The sequence below is a fragment of the Sinocyclocheilus anshuiensis genome, unplaced genomic scaffold (assembly GCF_001515605.1).
Source record: "Sinocyclocheilus anshuiensis isolate Anshui unplaced genomic scaffold, SAMN03320099.WGS_v1.1 scaffold2322, whole genome shotgun sequence".
In the NCBI taxonomy this organism is placed as follows: domain Eukaryota; kingdom Metazoa; phylum Chordata; class Actinopteri; order Cypriniformes; family Cyprinidae; genus Sinocyclocheilus; species Sinocyclocheilus anshuiensis.
In genome coordinates, this window is record NW_015556110.1 from 216,228 (window position 1) to 235,177 (window position 18,950).

General features: G+C 38.6%; 1 protein-coding gene across 1 annotated transcript; it reads right to left on the reverse strand.

Moving 5' to 3' along the window:
- Positions 1 to 4,215: 4,215 nt before the first annotated feature.
- Positions 4,216 to 17,783, reverse strand: scara3 (scavenger receptor class A, member 3). The gene is made up of 7 exons (XM_016470762.1): positions 17,354 to 17,783; positions 11,960 to 11,995; positions 11,587 to 11,631; positions 10,973 to 11,092; positions 9,688 to 9,768; positions 8,103 to 9,146; positions 4,216 to 5,506 (listed from the first exon to the last, which is right to left on the reverse strand). Exons 1-7 carry the CDS (start codon positions 17,358 to 17,360, stop codon positions 5,070 to 5,072), a joined length of 1,770 nt encoding a protein of 589 aa, XP_016326248.1. The 5' UTR covers positions 17,361 to 17,783; the 3' UTR covers positions 4,216 to 5,069.
- Between the last annotated feature and the right edge of the window lie 1,167 nt (positions 17,784 to 18,950).

Consider the following 18,950-nt stretch of genomic DNA (forward strand, 5'->3'; position numbering starts at 1 on the left):
AACGCAACAAAAAACTCCCTCCCTCTCAAATTTTATCCACCATGTTACTCTTGCATTGATGTCTGAGTGAGCGAGTTGTTTGCTGTCTAATTACTGGAGCTAATTTGTAGACTGACTGACAGGATAATATGCAATCAAGTCATTTTTCACCTGTAATTTGTCATTATCTCCTTCACTCTCATTCCACGCTTTTTGGACCTCTATGAGAATGTAACAACAAAACTTGCTCACTCTCAAATTTTATCTGCTGTGTTCATTTTAAGACCAAGATTTTACACCCACCATGAAGACGCTGAACAGGTCTGTCCAGAGGTTCTGGTTTTGTTCAGGTTGTCACTTTTCCAAAAGGACTTTTCACTGAGACTATTAACTGTTAGCTTGCTGTCTGGGTTTATAGTCTGTTAAGGTTTGTGTAATTTACAGTTCCCTGAGCACTGACTAAAAACCAAATTTATGTTGTACAAGATGTCTGGCCATGTTGTCAGAACATATTTTCATGACCTTAAAGGTGGCTTTGGGAGGTGTGCTGTGCGTCCCTTTTGACGAAAATGAAACAATAATAATGTAGTACATTGAGAACGCTTCCTGGAACATTAGTTTTAAAAAGGTGTGCAAGGAAATTACACTAGATAATGTTCACCATGTCCTCCATCACAAAAAATACTTAAAAAAATAAAATAAAATCATGTCAAACAGGCCACAATGTTCTTCCTAACTTGCCGTCCTCTCAACTCATGGCCTTATTCATGCGGTCACGTTCCTAAAAGACCAATGTCATGCTGGGGAAATCTTTGGAAGGATTATAAACCACTTACTTGCAAAATGAAAATGTCAAGCAAAAACGTCCATCATTTCCAAGGACATATATCTGATCAAATATCCACAGATCTGTGCTGACGTCAAGTCGGAGCTCTGCTGTTTTTGATTAATAAAGGTAAAAAAAAAAAAAAAAGAGACATTTTGAGATTTTGGATGACATGTTTATCTTTTTTCCAGACAGTAACTCTAGAATACTACTTTAGCTACATTTTCCCATAGCAAAGTATTTTTGTTTATTGGAAAACACATACTCTGCCTCACTGATACAATGGCAAGATTTTTTAAATGTGTTTGATAGAAGCATTTTATGCTCATTAAGGCTGCATTTATTTGATTAAATATATTTAAAAGATAAAAAGATTGTTTCTGGGCTTTAAACGTCGTAGTTCTATGCAGGGTCAGAAAGCTCTCGGATTTCATCAGAAATATCTTAATTTGTGTTCCAAAGATGAATGAAGGTCTTTCTGGGTTTGGAACAACATGAGGGTGAGTAATTAATGACAGAATTTCATTTTTGGGTGAACTATCCCTTTAATTTCTTAAAAAAAAAAAAAAAGTACTAACTTTAAACTTTGGATTGGTTGATTAAAACATAATTTCTAAAGCAAATGTTCAGAAGCTTGCTTAGTTTTTACATGCATTCCATATAAACTTTTCAGATTTGCCATCACAACAACATCGTTTAAATTGCACCCTGAAGTAATGGTTTAAAATTAGCTGTGACTTCAACACAGTCCGGCGGCTGTCTAGACTTTTTTGACATAATCTGTTTGTAGAGCCTTTAGATTTATTTTTTTTTGTTACGTAATGCAGTTGCTTGTTTAAATCGTAACCTAACCATGTCCTAACGACATACCATTAGAAAATATCAAAGACAAATTCCGTCTCCAAATCAAATTCCATGCAATAATAATGTCACAAGTCATAACATTCAGGGGGTTTTCATAGGGTCAGTAATTTAACCCCACAAACATGTGCTTTAAAGCTTTTAGAACAAAATCTTTGGTAGCTTGCTGTACTTCTCCCTTCAACATTACCTTTGCTGTGGCAGACATTTTATTAAATATCTAAGTGAGAAAATGCTTGTGTGAAATGAATTCCACATGGAAGAAAAAGACATTGGCCTCAGCCCGTGGCTTAACATCTGGTGCAGTTTACTCTGGCAAGTCATATGTTATTCAGGAGAGGGAAAACATGACAGCCTCTAGCTTTTCATTTTTTTAAATTCCAAACTTAAAGCATAAGAAATAGGTATCTGCTGTACATTATTTTCATACATCGTAGGAGAGCAGTGCTCTGTTTGACAGAAGAGGTGAGCGACAGATTTTTCTCACGGCCCATGACTTCCCCAGTGAATTCTGTTGTTGTGTCAATCCAGTTTTCTTTCCTGTGGACCAGCCCTCACACAGAAGGTCAGGGTTTGACAACGGGACATCTGCAAACACATTAATGCGAGTTATTAATGAAAAATTGGGTTAGAATTCATTTGGCTTGTAGTTTGAGGTCTGTTTCTGACAACAGAGAAGTTTCAAATAGCATTTGAGTGTGTTTTGAAGATTAAGATAAACTTTAGCTTATGAGCTGTTAATCATTGAAGAATTACATAACATTTTGTTTTAATGAGAATCTCTGACCTGTTCTTGAGGTCATGTTTTCTTTGGCAACAGGAAACTTCCTTGAAGTGTCATGCACCATTATAGAGGATGGGGCCTAAACTCTGAGGCCAGCTGCAGACACTCTGGGCCTAAGGACATGAGAGAGCAACCAGCTGTAAGAGCTCATGAATGGGCAACTATTTCCTAGTGTATTGGGTGGTCATGCTACACTTGGTGTTTTATTAACTTACATTCTTAACCATGCAAATATGGAGAGCGGGAATACAAGTATGTGCACCAAAATTATTTTGCACTGCATTCATACAAGTTCAAGTCCAGTGAACTTTGACCTGAGAATTTGAATAGCAAAAGGATCTAAACATCACAGATTCTCCTTTTGGCCTCAACACAAAGAACACAAACTTCTGCTAGGGTTGCTAAACAAACTGCATATCAATGAGAGAGAAGAACTTTGCAACTGATACCATGGCAATTAGTTCCACTGGAACTCATTAGAAAGCTAGAAATTTGATGTTTGGCTGTGGGGGTTTATCTATAGCTGGTTCCCACAACAACTATTAGGTTGTCATTCCCACAAGGAATCAATTTCCTTTGAAAAAAATATTTTGGTACCCACAGATCCAAATAGTTGATTATATCATAAAGAGCAAGCTGGAGATGAAGGCTGAAGATCAATTGTCACAGTAATGAAATTGAGAAAGAAATAATGGGATTGAAGAATAAACAGATTTCTTAAAGAAACAAAAGGGATTGAGGAATTACATCACACACTCTAAAAAATGCTGACCCACTGGGTCAAAACAGCCCAATTGCTGGGTTTGTCCCTATTTTACCCAGCACTGGGTTCTATTTAACCCAGCATTTTTTAGAGTGCAGGGATCTCGCACCACATTTAAATGTCAATCATCTAATGTTAATGGTTTGTTTCCTGATTGGAACTTACAGTCACGATTCAATAAGAAAAGTTAACGCTAGCTATGACAAAACTCATTTCTTTTGTGTACTGTATGTCGAGAGATGAAACATACTGTAAAAGTCATTATGTGATATGCTAATCAACACACTAATGCTAATCAACACTAGACTTGCTAGCATTAGTTATGTCACTAGATTGACTCTTGATCATGTAGATCTTATTTCAGCTTTGCACTTAATTTTGATAGTGTTCAGCCGAAATGAGCCATATAATGATCCATTATAATGGAGTTGACCTTTTCACTGTAGTCATAATGATGATTTATTGTCACACGTGGAAACTGTTTATGCTTGCTAGTAGTCAGATATCACAGATATTACACTTTGATGAATAAAAATCTCTTTACCCAGCCAGCAAGTTGTTGTAATAATGAAATAAAACAAAAGATGCAGTTTGGAATTATATTTCTGTTGTAATAGAAACATATACTGATGTTTTGCATCTTTACTTGAAGAGAACCCTACCTGTTAGATAGTCTACATTTCCAAAATTATTTATTTTGGTCAAATAAAACAACATCGTAGTTTAGTACTTGCACTTTTCAATATTTCAGTAATTTGATCATCCAAATCTGCAAATTGCACATTTTGTTTTTGGTTTGCTTTTTAAAATGTTACAGCAACATGACTTAGCAACAACGAAAATGCAACATTGCGCAATGTTATAAAAACATTTTGTGCTTGCTGAGTAGATAGCTAATCAGGTAATATATTTTAAAAAAATTTTCATGATTTTATTATGAAATAGTAATCATAAATACTGTATTTGCTTAGTGAACTTGAAAATGCTAAACAAAAATGTCCCCCTTTTTACATTCATATAACCCTTTATTGTTGTGCAAAGATAATAAACTGTATGCTAACACATCATGAAGTCCTCAAAAACACATTAACCACATAAAATGACACCTGTTAAAATTCTATATTTTCAAATTGGGAAATCAAACCAATATGAACATTAAAACTTAATGTTGCAAATTGCCAATCATTGAAATAAATTTGTTTGTAACAGTTCTGTAAATTTGCTTAGTGCCTTGGTTTTGCAGTTTCATGCAATGCCAGCAACTGTAAAATAATGTGTAACTTTTCGCACAGTTTCATAAGCTTGAATCTATGGTACCTTTAAGGAGTGGAAATATTTGGTTTACATGAACTTATAATAAAAATCATGTTTCAGAGTACCTGCTCTGAATGTTCTGTGATTATGACGCAAATACTGCACTACTAAATACACTTCATAAAAAGCAATAAAGCACAGTCTCATTCGTCCTATGTTTATCTGTGTTCATATGCTAATGCTGGCTAATGATTGAGTCTAATGAATGTTACCTAGTACAAATAATGGTTTCATAGCAGCCTGGCCCTGTAACCATTGTTAAAACAAGAACTGTTGTGAAGTGGCTCAGTATCCTATATAGAATTAGGCTTGAGGTCTATCCAAGAGTGTTGAATGCCTATACAAAGTGTATTGTTGTTCAGAGCAAACTCCATATTTGGGGAATGTACATGTGGGCCTCTAAGATCCCGAAGAGTCCCCACTATCATCTTGCTTTGAGAGAGATCTCCAAGTGGATGTTTACCACCATCATCATCAGTCTGTCCAGAAAGGCAGTCAGTGTATCACCATTTGGGATATTTTTAAGTTTTATGTCTGTCTGCTTATGAACTCTGAGCAGGCTCCCCTGGTGGTCCAGGTATTCCACGTGGCCCCGGTGGTCCCACAGGGCCTTGTACTCCTAGTGGTCCAGGAGGTCCATGTACCCCTGGGAGTCCAGCTTGCCCTCGGATACCTGCCGGTCCTTTGGGGCCAGGAATTCCATCCTTCCCAGGAGCCCCCATATCACCCTTCTGTCCCTTTTCATCACGAGGCCCTGGTGGCCCTAAAGACCCTTTTTCTCCTTTAAGTCCTGGCCCACCTCTCATTCCTGAAGATCCTTGTACACCTTGATCACCCTTAATTCCCATAGCGCCCTTAAGTCCTTGAGTTCCACGATTCCCTGCAAGTCCCCTGTCACCTTTCGGTCCCGTTACACCTACAGGTCCTTTGGCTCCGGTTTCTCCCCTGTTTCCTTTTGGACCTGGTGGACCAGACACACCTATAAAGAATCCAGAAAAAAGACACTTAGACACTTAAAGAACATGCAAGTGAACCTATTTTATAGACACTACAACAGGTCTTCAAATTCAGCCCTAGAGGACCACTGTCCAGCAGAGTTTAGGCCCCAACCCTAAGTTAATCAAGGTCTTCAGAATTTGATCAGAGTTGGAGTAATACTCTGCAGTTCAGTGACCCTACAGGGCTGAATTTGATGGATCTTTGCACTAAAGGTAGACAAATGGAGCGTAGCGATAGTTCTGGCAGGCCATGTTAGTCAAGCTCGCATCAGCTGACACTCAGCTGATCCACGTCTACCTATAGGATCACGACACCAATCATAATTCCCTTCATAAGGTCCCTTCAGTCATTATTCAGCAGCTATCGCTTCGTTCAGGAACTAATCAGCCTTTAGGCTATCGGGTGTTTCTGCAGTGCTGGTATCCGGGTAAACTTGCGACAGCAAGAAGCTTATGTTAAGCTATTGTTTAATAATAAGTTTAATTTATATAGCTTTCCCAAACTCAAGGACACTGCACAATGACAGAAGCAAATATTTTTTGACATTTTCAAAACATTTTCCAAGTCCAGAACATGTGGTTGCAGTTGCATACCACAGTAATAATACAGTATCATAAAAAAAAAACATTATAACAGGTAACATTAACATGACATTATAACAGGTAATATTGGTGGAACATATAGGTTTTGAGTTTAGACTTAAATTCGTGGAGTGTGGTTATATACCATATAAATAAAGGTGACTTGACTTGACTTGACTTGACTTGACTATTGTCCGGAGCGCAGGGGCAATGTGTTCCAAAGGTTGGGAGCCATAGCAGAGAAAGATCTCGAAATCTCGGAACACAAAGAAGTTCAACTCCAGATGATCGAAGTGGACGAGAGGGAATATATGGAGAAAGCAGGTCAGAGAGATAGGTAGGTGCAAGACCATGGAGTGACTTAAAGGTAAGCAGAAGAATTTTATAAATGATACGAGAGGACACAGGTAGCCAGTGGAGGTTGAATAGAATAGGAGTGATATGTGCAGACCGTTTAGTGTAAGTTAGCATTCTCGCTGCAGAATTTTGAATATATTGCAATCGAGAGATGGAGCGTACTGGTAATCCGGAAAAAAGAGCATTGCAGTAATCAAGGCGAGATGTGATTAAAGCATTTACTAGTAATTCAGCATCTTTTGGACTGATGAAGGAACGGAGTTTGGCAATACGGCGAAGTTGAAAAAATGCAACTTTGGAGAGCTTACTAATATAAGCATCTAGATTTAGAGCCATCTAGATTTTAGTTTAAGGCCATCAATTATCTTGAGATATGCTTGCTGCTATGGGTCATGTGGTTACTGGTAATGCTATTTTCTTTAGGTCTGACTACTGCAACATGCCGTGCGTAAGCAAGCTTTTACATACTGTTGCATAAGCTTCGAGAGTATTGGTAAGGATTGTCTACTACACTAATGCCGGTTATCAGATAGAGGACATGTATGTCAGCGAATGCTAATATCATGGGAGGCGACAACCTGTATAAACATGACTTGAATTATTGAGCTATATGCCGTGTTATGGATGCTAAGCTTAGGCTAGGCAGAATCTGCGATCTCTAAACCTGTCATTGCTTGCTCTACGGCTGCAGTACGCAGTGTTTGCTACAACTGGCAACTAGGCTGCAATCTAGTGGATTCTGCATCTTAATTTCAGGTTGCTTTAAAAAGGGGCTTGCTGCTCTTCTTGGCTGCTATTAAGAAGAGCACCTCTTCGCTGCTACACTCCTCTGGTAAGGGGCTTGCTGCTCTTCTTAGCTGATTATAAAGAAGAGCACCCCTTTGCTGCCACTGTCTTCTCTTCCTACCTGCTCATAGCAGAAGAGCACCCCTTCGCCACCACTCTCCTTCCGTAAGGCATTCAGATAGATTGCTATCAGCATTTTGGTTTGGGGGGTTCAGCATATGGTTGTTTTGGGGGGTATTCTGCTCTCCCTGCTCCTATCCATGCTAGGCTGCGTGGATGGGCAGGGAGTGTTCGCCCAGAACAAAACCATTCCCCCAACCTAAAATGTATGCTAATCGTAAGTTATATTGACTATTGTGGTCCTGACAGAAGTGGAGCGTAGCGATAGTTCTGGCAGGCCACGATAGTTATGGCAGGCCATGTTAGTCAAGCTCGCATCAGCTGACACTCAGCTGATCCACGTCTACCTATAGGATCACGACACCAATCATAATTCCCTTCATAAGGTCCCTTCAGTCATTATTCAGCAGCTATCGCTTCGCTCAGGAACTAATCACCCAGCTCCTCCTCTTGTCCAGTCAGGACTTGGCAGTGAATATATAATTGAGTCAGACCACTGAATCATGTTGTTAAAATAATCACGTAGAACATTAATGGTATCTGCTACATTTATCATTGATGTTGGTTCTGTTCTGTTACCCTAGGGAGAGTATTCTGCTCTCCCTGCTCCTATCCATGCTAGGCTGCATGGATGGGCAGGTAGTGTTTGCCCAGAACAGAGCCATTCCCCCAACATAAAATGTATGCTAATCGTATAAGTTATATTGACGATAGTGGTCCTGACAGAACTACCTTTCAGAATAGTGAAGTTCTGGATCAGCTTTTCGTGACTGGTGTCTACCAGCTTCATCTCCTCAACCACCATTGATAGGTTCCTCACATCAGCATTGAGGCGTACATTCAACATCATGTACTGCATTCTCAGAGTGTCAGCAAGGTGAAGGAGAAGCAAGACTGTGTTGTTCAGGTTCTGCAAATCTTCTGTGTGACTGTTCAGCCTGGATTGGCAAGAGGAACTCTCTTGGTTGATGTATTGGTACATGCTCCGAACATGGCTAACGGTTGCTTTGAAGCTGGAAGAGAGCGTGTCGATCTCCATTTCAATGGACTTCATTCTTGCATCCAAAGTCACAAATCGTTCCCCGGTCCGGTTCTCGTAGTACTTGGCATGGTACTGGTGGTCATGCATGTTCTCCTCATGTTCATCAATGTAAGACGAGACATTATCCAGTTGCATCTGAAGGTTTATGACTTGCAGAGTGAGGTCATGCACCATCTCTGAACTCATGCTGATACGCTGGTGAGTGGCAGAGACACCATTCTGAACAGCCCTCACGGTCTGCATGGTTATGCTGGCATTGGACTTCAGGGCACTTAAAACTCTGCTGTAGTTCTGCCAGTCTGCTGTTATTTTTTGAAGCACCAAGGTCTCCTCTTCTGCCTTCCTCTGAAGAGCACCTATCCACAATGCACTAAGGGCGACAGTAGTGTTGACTTGTTGCATTGTGGCCTTCAAATCATACTGATCCTCAATAAGGGTTTTCATGCCCTGATCAGTTTCACGGATGACAACCTGCCAGCCAGTTACCTGATCCAGGTACTGGCCCAGAGACTGGTTTATCCACTTGATGATAATTCCAAAGGACTGGAGGTCTCTAGTCATTCTGTTGCTGGATTGCGTAAGACTTTGCTGAGATTGAGTCGCCTGTTCCAACTGCTGCTCTTGACTGAGTACTATCTTCTGGATCTCCTCATACTCTTTCTTCAGTCTGGCAATCTCCTCTTGGTACTGAGCAACATCTAAGCAGTTGGAATAGTTGTTTACAGCGCTGATATCTGCAATACAACCACCAAACCGTGAATCTCTTGTACCGCTGACACAAAATACACTGTAAATTGCATGAAAATGCAGTTTTGTTTTAACAGACTGAGCACTCTGTGTGCACAGCTGTTTTGTAGGCCATTATTTCGGTAATAAATGATCCCTCATGAGGTTTTACTCTCTGAGGGGTTCACCGACCACAGGAAGTGAACGGAGAGATTAGACAAACAAATTAGATAAATCTAGCAGGCCTATTTTAAACAGAAGCAACTGTGTGAGAACATGTTTTTCTTTTTACATTTTCATTTTCCTGTTGTAAATCTTTGTGTTTATTGTTAACTAAAACTAAAACTGTTTTTGGTAATTGAAACAAAGCTTAGAAAAATATTAGATAAAAACTTAAAAGTTAATTGTTGCCTTGTCAGCTAACTGGAATAAGTGTAAGTACTACAATTAACTGAAATGCAATCAATTAAAGATATACAGAAATATATTACTAAAATTAAAATTGAAAATATCAAAAATAATAGTCAGTTCAAAAATAATAATTCTTACCTTTAATGCTTTCTTGGACCTTTGCAATCTGTTTGCGGTAAAACGTCTCCTCTTCAGATAAGGCGTCAACTCTCCTGAAAACTGATATGACAAATTTAATAATATTAAAACCATTATTTTAGACATTTAGGTGATGCGAAATAAGCAAGCAAAATAAATAAATTCACATTTGATACAAATTTCTAATTCTAATCAAAAATGTGAAATTGCATAATATTTTTGGAACAGCAAACCCAGCTTAATTGATCGCTGTTTCCTCTAAAAAATATACATGTTCGGAATTCTTTTTAGAACCTGTCTTCACACACCAAGACTTAATCTTGCACTATGGGGACTGGTAAAGTATAATGGAACCTTGCTTGCGGTTGTAATTTATATTCCAGCTGTATGAAGGCATTTAACATGCTGTATTTTAAAAAGGTGATGAAAGGAAATTGCTTATTTTTTATCACTAAACAGGATACTTGTTACTTGATCTACTTGCCTTGTGCAAACTTCAGATTAACTTCCTACATCAAATTCCTTAACATAGTAGTAGTATGCATATTACAACAACATTTTTGAGGAGTTACAGCAATATGAAACAGATGTGTATGTGGCATCATTCTGAAATATCTAGGCTTGTTTTTCTTTAAATGAAACCATCATCATATATTTTTCATCAAACCAAACAACATTCTTATTGATCTGTTTTGCCACAGTTTAGCTAGTTGTGGGCTGACATGGTAGTATTAGAACTGGCAAGCGTGACAATTAAGTCATGAAGTTCTTGCTGAAGCCCCATTGCATTTAGAACTTGGGTTTGTTGTTGTACACTTGTGTATGGTGAAATATATTGTAGGTATGATTCGTAGTTCTTTCACTATTGTCTTTCGTTGTGCTTTCATACTTGTTACTGGGGCAAAGGATTCAGATTTGGCATCTAACTTCACACATGATGTGAGATTTATTGTGTGGGCAAGGTTTTGGCTTGCTTCTAACTATTAAATCTGGAAATTGTTGACTTTGAGCATTATGCTGAATCAAAACCCACACTGCATGTTGTAACCATGTGTATGAAGGATGAGAATTGGGGTGTCCTACATTCCATTCTCTGGCCCATAACTGACTCCCCCCAGCAGTGAGTCTTCTCATGTGAAAATGCTGATTCATGAAAAAGTATTTTATTACCATTTAACTTTCTTTGTTCACTTTGGCGTCACTTTACAGAATGAGGAAACAAACAAACAAACAACAACAACAACAAAAAACTTGTTGCAAACATGGTTGTACCTTGAAAACTTACCAAGGGATGCCAACACGGCCACTGCAATGACGAGCAAAGCTAAAAAACCATAGAGCATTTTGACAGCTAGCTGAAGAGAATGTGTCTGCTGACATTTCATACATCCTCCTCTTGCTCTTCCTATGGACACAAAAAGACACTCAGTTCTCATAAAGATGTGAACTTTATCATAAACTAACCATTATATCCTAACAGGTATGTAAAAAATTAAAACTTCACCCCAAAATCAACATTAAATAGACTATTAACACCTAAATACACAACTGCACTTGGGAAAAAATCTAAACAATAAAGAGAATCTATTCAAATTCGACATGTAATAATTCAACTGAGCTTGCAAATTCTCTAAATGAAGCTTTTCTAAATGCTGTCAAGAACTGAACATTTAAAACAGATGTAATCAGTAGTCAATAATCACTCACAAAATGGTGGATAAATGTTGACTCATGTACATATAAACACACTAACAAACACTTTAGACATTGCAAAAAAATTTCAGGCACAATTTTAAAATTTAGACCGATCAAAACTTTTACGAACTCCATCTTTTGTATTCCGTCATGCCTCATTAATAAGGAGAGAAATAATCTTTAAGAAAGATGAATTTTTCTAACCTCTCGAGGGAGGAATTTCCTCTTCTTCTCCAGTTAAGTCCTCCTCTACAAAGAGAAATTGCACAAAACACGATTAAGTCATGGCTTTACAATTTATAACATCGTACTTGAAAGTAACCATAATTCTATTAAATCATCGTTCATCGTATTGGCTAATCAAGCCCAGTTTCCCTTGAGACTCATCATCTACCTCCTGCACAGAACAAAAACATTGTACCATCGTAATTTCAACATGTCAGGTCTCAAACTTTCATTGCAGGAGATTATAAGAGGACAACAAAATCCACTGCAGGAATTAAACACATATCTGGTCTTATAAGTCTATATCAAGAGGGCTCAAATTAAACCGAACAAAGAAAAAGACTCCACATACCATTAAAAAGCTGGTTCTCGTAGCCACTATAGCTATCTGCAAAAGAGGAAAAAAGCAGCAGGGTTGATGTATGTGTTTGCAAATTAAGGTCAATAGATTGAAACATAAACTTATTCCTGGGAATAACACACACACACTCTCGCTTTATCACCAGAAACATAAATCATAAGAGTTGAAATTCCATAAGGCCTGCTTGCTAGCACTCAGCCTTAAGACAAAAACCAGTCAACTTGGACCGATTCGTACTACATGAGGTCACTGCTGGAAAGAACCTTATATTAGCACAATTACACAAAATTGGTGAGGGAAGTGTACCAAATTTGACTGGATCTTTTGGAGGATTTATTTAATAAAATAGCCTGGGGATATTTTGTATGTCACATATGCCAAAGAGAGCCCTTACTGTGGCCCTTTTGAGTTTAGAAGCCCATGTTGAGTTTGTTTTTAATGGCATACTATATTTCCTTTATTTCTTTTAATATAATGTTTTATTTATTTCATTTCATATTGTTTTCATTTTATTTCCTATGTTTTATTTAAAGGGGTCATATGATGCTATTTCAAAGATCATTATTTTGTGTATTTGGTATAACAGAATATGTTCAAAAAACACATTATTTTTCAAATACTGTACATTATTGTAGGTCCTCTATGCCCCGCCTCTCTCAAACGCGTCGTTTTCAACAAAGCCCCTTCCTTTGACAAGCGCAGTCTGCTCTGATTGGCCAGCTGACCCAGTGCATTGTGATTGGCCGAACACCACAAGCACGCGTCGGAAATGTAACGCCCCTTACCATAATCGCGAGCTTCAGCTTTCAAAGTAAATATCAAGACAGTTAATAATGTCGTTAGTTTTACCATCAGTTCAAGCCCGAAAGGGCAACAGAGTCGCGTGACAGACACAGTGATGATGCAGTACACAAGCCGCGGTTAAGACAGCTGACGCGCTAGTCCATAAAATGCGTTGCACAAATTCGAACATCTGGGTTGTGCTGTTCTGTTGTAAATAAATCTTAACCAATGATTCCTAATTGCATCTACTTCCGGAAGGCCAAATAAAGTGCTTTTGCTTTCGCACTGAAACACAGTGTCTCCCTGACATGGCTGCATCAACACTACTGCTGTTCCTGAAACCACGCCTTCTTTCTTTGCGTGCACATTTGGGCGGCATTATGCTAATATTTCCACATAGTGACGTAGATATGTGGGGGCGTGTTAGAACCAGCCGTTTTAGGTAGGCGTGGTTGACTCTTAACTTTTATAAAGAATATCTCTTTGGATTTGAGACTTTAGTCTTTGCAACTTTACAGATCTTCTTTATGCACCAAGAGCTTGTAACACTCCAAAGAGAAAGGAAAAATTGAAATCGCATCATATGACCCCTTTAAATGCATACACATTTACAAATGACTTATTTTAAATAAATAAATTGCATTTTTTGGCCAACTATTTCTTGGCTGCAACACCAAGAGATGTTTGGCCAGGTACACAACATGCTTTAGTTGGGAAACACCACAGCTGTTCTGGCCATGAGCCACAAAAATAAAACAGTGTGTGGTGCAGGACATAGCTATAACTAGAGTAGAGGATGAATGTTAGAACATCTGGAAAAGCATTGTCAGCAGAGGATTAACTGGATTCTTTTCTTATTGCAGCCACCCATGACAGTCAGTAAACTAAACAGCTGATTACTACCTGCTGAAGTACAACCAAAATGTATGAGGTGCTCCAAGTGAGGAAAGAAATGGGACTATATACACCATGAGAACATCTAAGAAGCTTTATCAACAAGGAACAAAGGCATGTCAATGTCATTTTATGTGGTCTCCAAGACCATCCATGTCCCACAAAGCGTACTGTTCCATGGGAAGAAGGAATACACAACAAAAAGCATGAACATGTGAGGGCATCTTTACAGAAGCCTGCAATCTACCATGTTTTGGAGAGTCATATTCTCACTGAAGACAAGCCAGGGTCTGCTTTGAAAATTGGGCTTGAACTCTGTGCAGAAATATGAAAATGTGGCACTGTGTTCCTGGCTGAGAAGAAAGGACAAGAGTTAAGGTGCAAGCTACGACAAGGAATGGTGACTCAACATCTCTACACCCTGCAGCTGCAGGGCACTGGATTGGTACTAAAGGCAGGGACGCGGGAAGTAGGGGTGCTGAGGGGGCTGCAGCACCCCCTGTTTTCACATGGTTGAAAATGCAACGCCAAGTTTGTTCATTTAAATTTATTCAGTTTTAGCATTTAATAATTTATTTGTAATGATCTCTGAAATGTAAATTGTAAGTGGGCTATAATAAACCCATGTTTATCTTTATAAACATTATTAATTTGACTTTTCTATATGGGATGATTAGCCTAATCCTCATGAACACGTGACGCTAGCGCGTGGTATCAGACATGAACTATACAGAATGCGAACAAGATTAACTTTAATACAAGGAGATAATGGCGCAAAAGCGAATATCTGATTTTTTTAAATGCCCATCCCAGCAAAAACTTTCCAAAATCGGCATCCAAACAATTCCAACCCCAGCACCAACGTCAGCACCCCCAACTGAAAACATCTTTCCGTGCCCCTGACTAAAGGTAAAGAGTTGTTACTGGAGGTATGCCAGTTATCACTGCCAATGCTGTTAAACAGCAACCTGTTTTCTCTTTATCGGACACTACTATTCAGTAAGCACTTTTACAATAACATCCCTCAACACCACAGTCTCAGGGAGTTTGCACCTGCTTCGTTTTCCGTTTGTTTTAAATCTTGGGTCTGTATTTTTCAAACCCTGGGCACGTCTTGGAGCCGCGCTTTGCATGCCAGACCTGCTAAGCTCATGTGAAACTGTTTATACCTACTACTCAAGCCGCTGAGGTCAGGTCTACCAGAGCCAGAGTGCTAGAAGGGGCAAAATCTTGATGAGGGAGAAAGTGGAGAGACTTTACATTTCCCCACCAGTCCTGGCTACACAGGTGGCTCGGAGCAGACGCAACCTTGGGTCTTGTGGTAGTGTGTGAGTGTTGCCAACAGTACAGAGGAAAAGGAGGGGACCCTTCAGTCTGGTCTGGATGTCTGCATTCCCTTTGAAAACATTGCTTACAAGGAAGCCAAGAACCTTCAAAAAGCACTATGGCTGGGTCAACAGAAGTAAACTTAAAAAGTATGAAAGTTAATGAAAGAGGCAGGATATTTAATTAGCTGGCCGGGTCATTCAAGGATCTGGAGGAAATGGAAAGTTTCTACATTTGGTTAGAAGTCTAAGAGCATAAGATGAATATGCCAATGTTTATAAAGGGTGGGCACTCACAATCTGCATGCTTTCAAAATTTAGTTGCATGATGTAAGGTTTAAACAAGCAGGGAGTCTTAAGTTTACAAGTTACAACAATATAATACAGTAAATGGTACTTAAAGGTCAAAATCTGGCCATGTCTGCTGTGTTCTCTCTAAATCAATAGCAATTCTTCACCATGGACACAATTTAGGTAGCATTAGAGGGATATCATCAGTTATCTCAGGTACACATACTTAAGTAAATCAGTCCACTTGGGCAGATGCTGTACAGTATGTTAGCAACCAGCTATGCAAACAACATCTGTGCCCTACCCAGACATTAAAGGCTAAAATTTCATTCTAGGTCTTCGAAACACTGTGAGAATAACTAAAACCATATGACTCACAATGGTAGCATGTAAATACAGATCGGAGAAAATTATATATTGTCAGTGGCCAGTACAAAGTCTTGGTCACCAAGATGTACCAAGATGCACTTAATCCACCAAGATTTGGTTGTCAACATATTTATGTGATTTGTTATGAGGCATCCATCAGCTCATCCTCTTTTCCAGAAATACAGCAAGGAAGACAAATGTTTAATACAACAGTTGAGAACTCTTTGGAGAACAATGCTTAAGATGATATCTCCTTTCAGAACTTCACAGTGTCAAAAGTTCGTGGTTAATCTCTTCAGCACCTTCTACACAGGCCAAAGATTTCCGAGGATTCTCCTAATCCTTCAAATTGTGCAATGGAAAGCTACTTGAGTGAGTTGTTCTCGGGTAACTTCCGGGGCTTTGATGTCCTAAAGAACGAATTGGCGTGGTGTGCATGATTTCTAAACTGTGGGTTCAGGAGGTTGCCCAGTGCCTTTAAATGGATACCCTTTACAGAAAAGCACCAAAACAGGAAACATCCAGTAATACGGGTATTATGTGACCAGATGAATGCAGTGGGTATAAAACATCTGACAGAAACGCCTGAAACTAGAGATGGGAAGCAGAGGCAGAGGGCAGGGTCTTTCCAAACCACAGAAACCCAACCACAACTAATAAAGACAAGTGTCTCTACAGTTCTGGTTGATGTATAACTGCTTTACACACATTTTAAAAAGTATGAGCAGTTCATCCCTAGAGTTCAATGGAGAGTAATTGAAATCATTCATACTGTATATTACAGTTCATGAAAACAAAAGAGTTGAAAACTGGAGGTGAATCTCACCCCTCTACTCCCATCTTTATATATTGACATGTTTACAGTCACACATGGGTTGACTTAATTGCATGAAAGTACACGTTCTTGGATGTTTTACAGCTTGTTTTCTGAAGCCAAACTTTTTTTAAGGCAACCCCATTAGACTGTAACAAAACAGATTTTTCTTTGACCATTAAACAGGTCCTCATGTGTTCAATTATAAACAAATATGAAGATCAAGTCTGTTTCATTATATCTGATACACTTCAATTAGATGTAATCAAGATTAAGAAGAGCCTATCTGCCTATTACAAATAGATGCATCGGTCAGATCCTGGGAAAACAGCTGAAGGGAACGCATGTATGTGTGTGGTTAGCACTGGCTCCACACCTGCTGCCCACACCAAGAACGAAGAACTCCCCGCACATCCCTCACCGCATGAGGAATGCATTAGGAGCAATACTCTTTCATGAGTTTCTGGATTATGCATTAAAAGAGTGAAAAATTGACCTTCATCTTGGATATGTTTCCTATAAATTAAAGATCCTACCAAAGGATGCAGATCCACATGTTCCATTTCCCTTCAAAAAGAACTACTTGTCTTTTATAAAAACGCAAATTATTCAGTGTTGACTAAAACCAAGTGCTGTCCCAACAGTGTGGTTTATCTAAGTGTTTAACTAAAAATTCAACAGCAAATGGTGTCAAGCTGAGAGTGATGAAGGCATGATGTATTCTGCTTTCAAAGTAACAGAACGACAAACTCGCATCCAACATCAACAGGTCCCTGCTTTCTTTAGACTTCCAAGTTGTGGTCTTGAATATGTGCTGTCAGCACGCTCATGTTTGCAATGATTTTCTCACATTAATTAAAAAAACCATAACACATTAGTCAGAAATCAATAAAAAGAAAGATTGCTTACCTTTCATGTTGATTCTGTAAAGTCACCCCAGGTCAGTTTGGTAAAGATGACTGCAGAGACTTGAGGCTGAATATATTTCACCTGTTTGATTGTTCAAACTTGGGGTGTATTTCAATGACTCATCAGAATCCCGAGCATCAATCAAGAAGCATACTGGTTTGTTTACACAAGTTAAGGCACCAAATCTGCAGACTTATCCAATGTTGAAAACCCCTGTGGGTCCAGCTGGTGTGTCAGGAAGACCCCTCTATAACATGCTGCCTCTTTGCTATAGAACCAGAGGAAAGTAATTCCTTGGACAGTAACCATGTGCAGCTTTGGGAAACATGCTGGAGAGAGGGAGAGATTGTGTCTGTGTGGGAAAGGGAGGGAATGGATGAAGGGAGAAGGAGGAGAAAAGGAGGAGGTGGGACACGGTGCGTGTGCTTCAGTGGGTCAGTCCTGAGCACCGGCCTAATTGCTAACAAATGTCTGGTATTGGAGCAACAGGCACCTGTGGCCTCTGTTGTTGGAGATTTACACATTATGTTTGCCATATGGAACAAAAAGGGACATGGTGTTCCTCAACAGTCAGTTTATTGTTGTGAGGAGAGAGAAACATTATCGTGCTAGTGCTTTTGTAAATGCAAAGTGCAGCTTCATACTTTTTCAATTAAAGTCAGTGCATTTTTCTAAAACACTATTTTGTTCTATTTAACAACATCAGCATTCAGTTTGAAATCAAAAGTCAAGTGTTACGGGCTAAGATATTTTGGGTATTTCTGCTGTAATGATTTCAAACTGGGAGTATTGATATATTAAATAAATTAACCATTATTTATTTTGTAATTCCAGAAGTTACAAGAACCGCATGTTCTTCATTTTAATTTAGATCAGAGGTAGATTATTTTGATATATTAATCATAATTTATTAATTTAAATACTTTAAAGTCATCCGTGTCCCTCCTGAAAGTTAGCTGAGGCCCCCTGGTTAAAAACCACTCTGTTGTCATTATTTACTCACCATGTTGTCTCAAATTTGTATGACTTTAATTCTTCCACATAACATCAAAGGAGATGTTTTACCATAGAAATATAATATCGTTTAATAAAAGTATCATGTAAGTCATCTGAATGCCAATTTTGGTGCATGGAGCCAGGTTTGACATCAATGATGTTAAACTGATTTTCAAGCGTCTCAATCAATCACACCATGCAAGGTTTGAATACGTTGAAGCATGAATATGATTTAAGAGGCTTTCAGTAATTAATAACTTCATTCTTTTTCTTATGCAAAGCTATTGTGTGATTTATGAAGATTTGGAATATAGCACACAATGTATGGGCCACTTTTATTGTGCTTTATTGGATATTGACAGTTGTGGTCACTATATGCTTTATTTTATATATATATATATATATATATATATATATAAACGAATAGCATAAACATTCTTCAAAACATTTTTTCTGTTCCACAAAAGAAAGAAAGTCATCCAACAAATAAGAGTGAGTAACTGATGACAGAATTTTAAATTTTGGGGTGAACTATTGCTTTAAGACCATATGTTTGTTGTTTACAATCTGCAATAACTTATTTGAAAACAACAACCAGTTT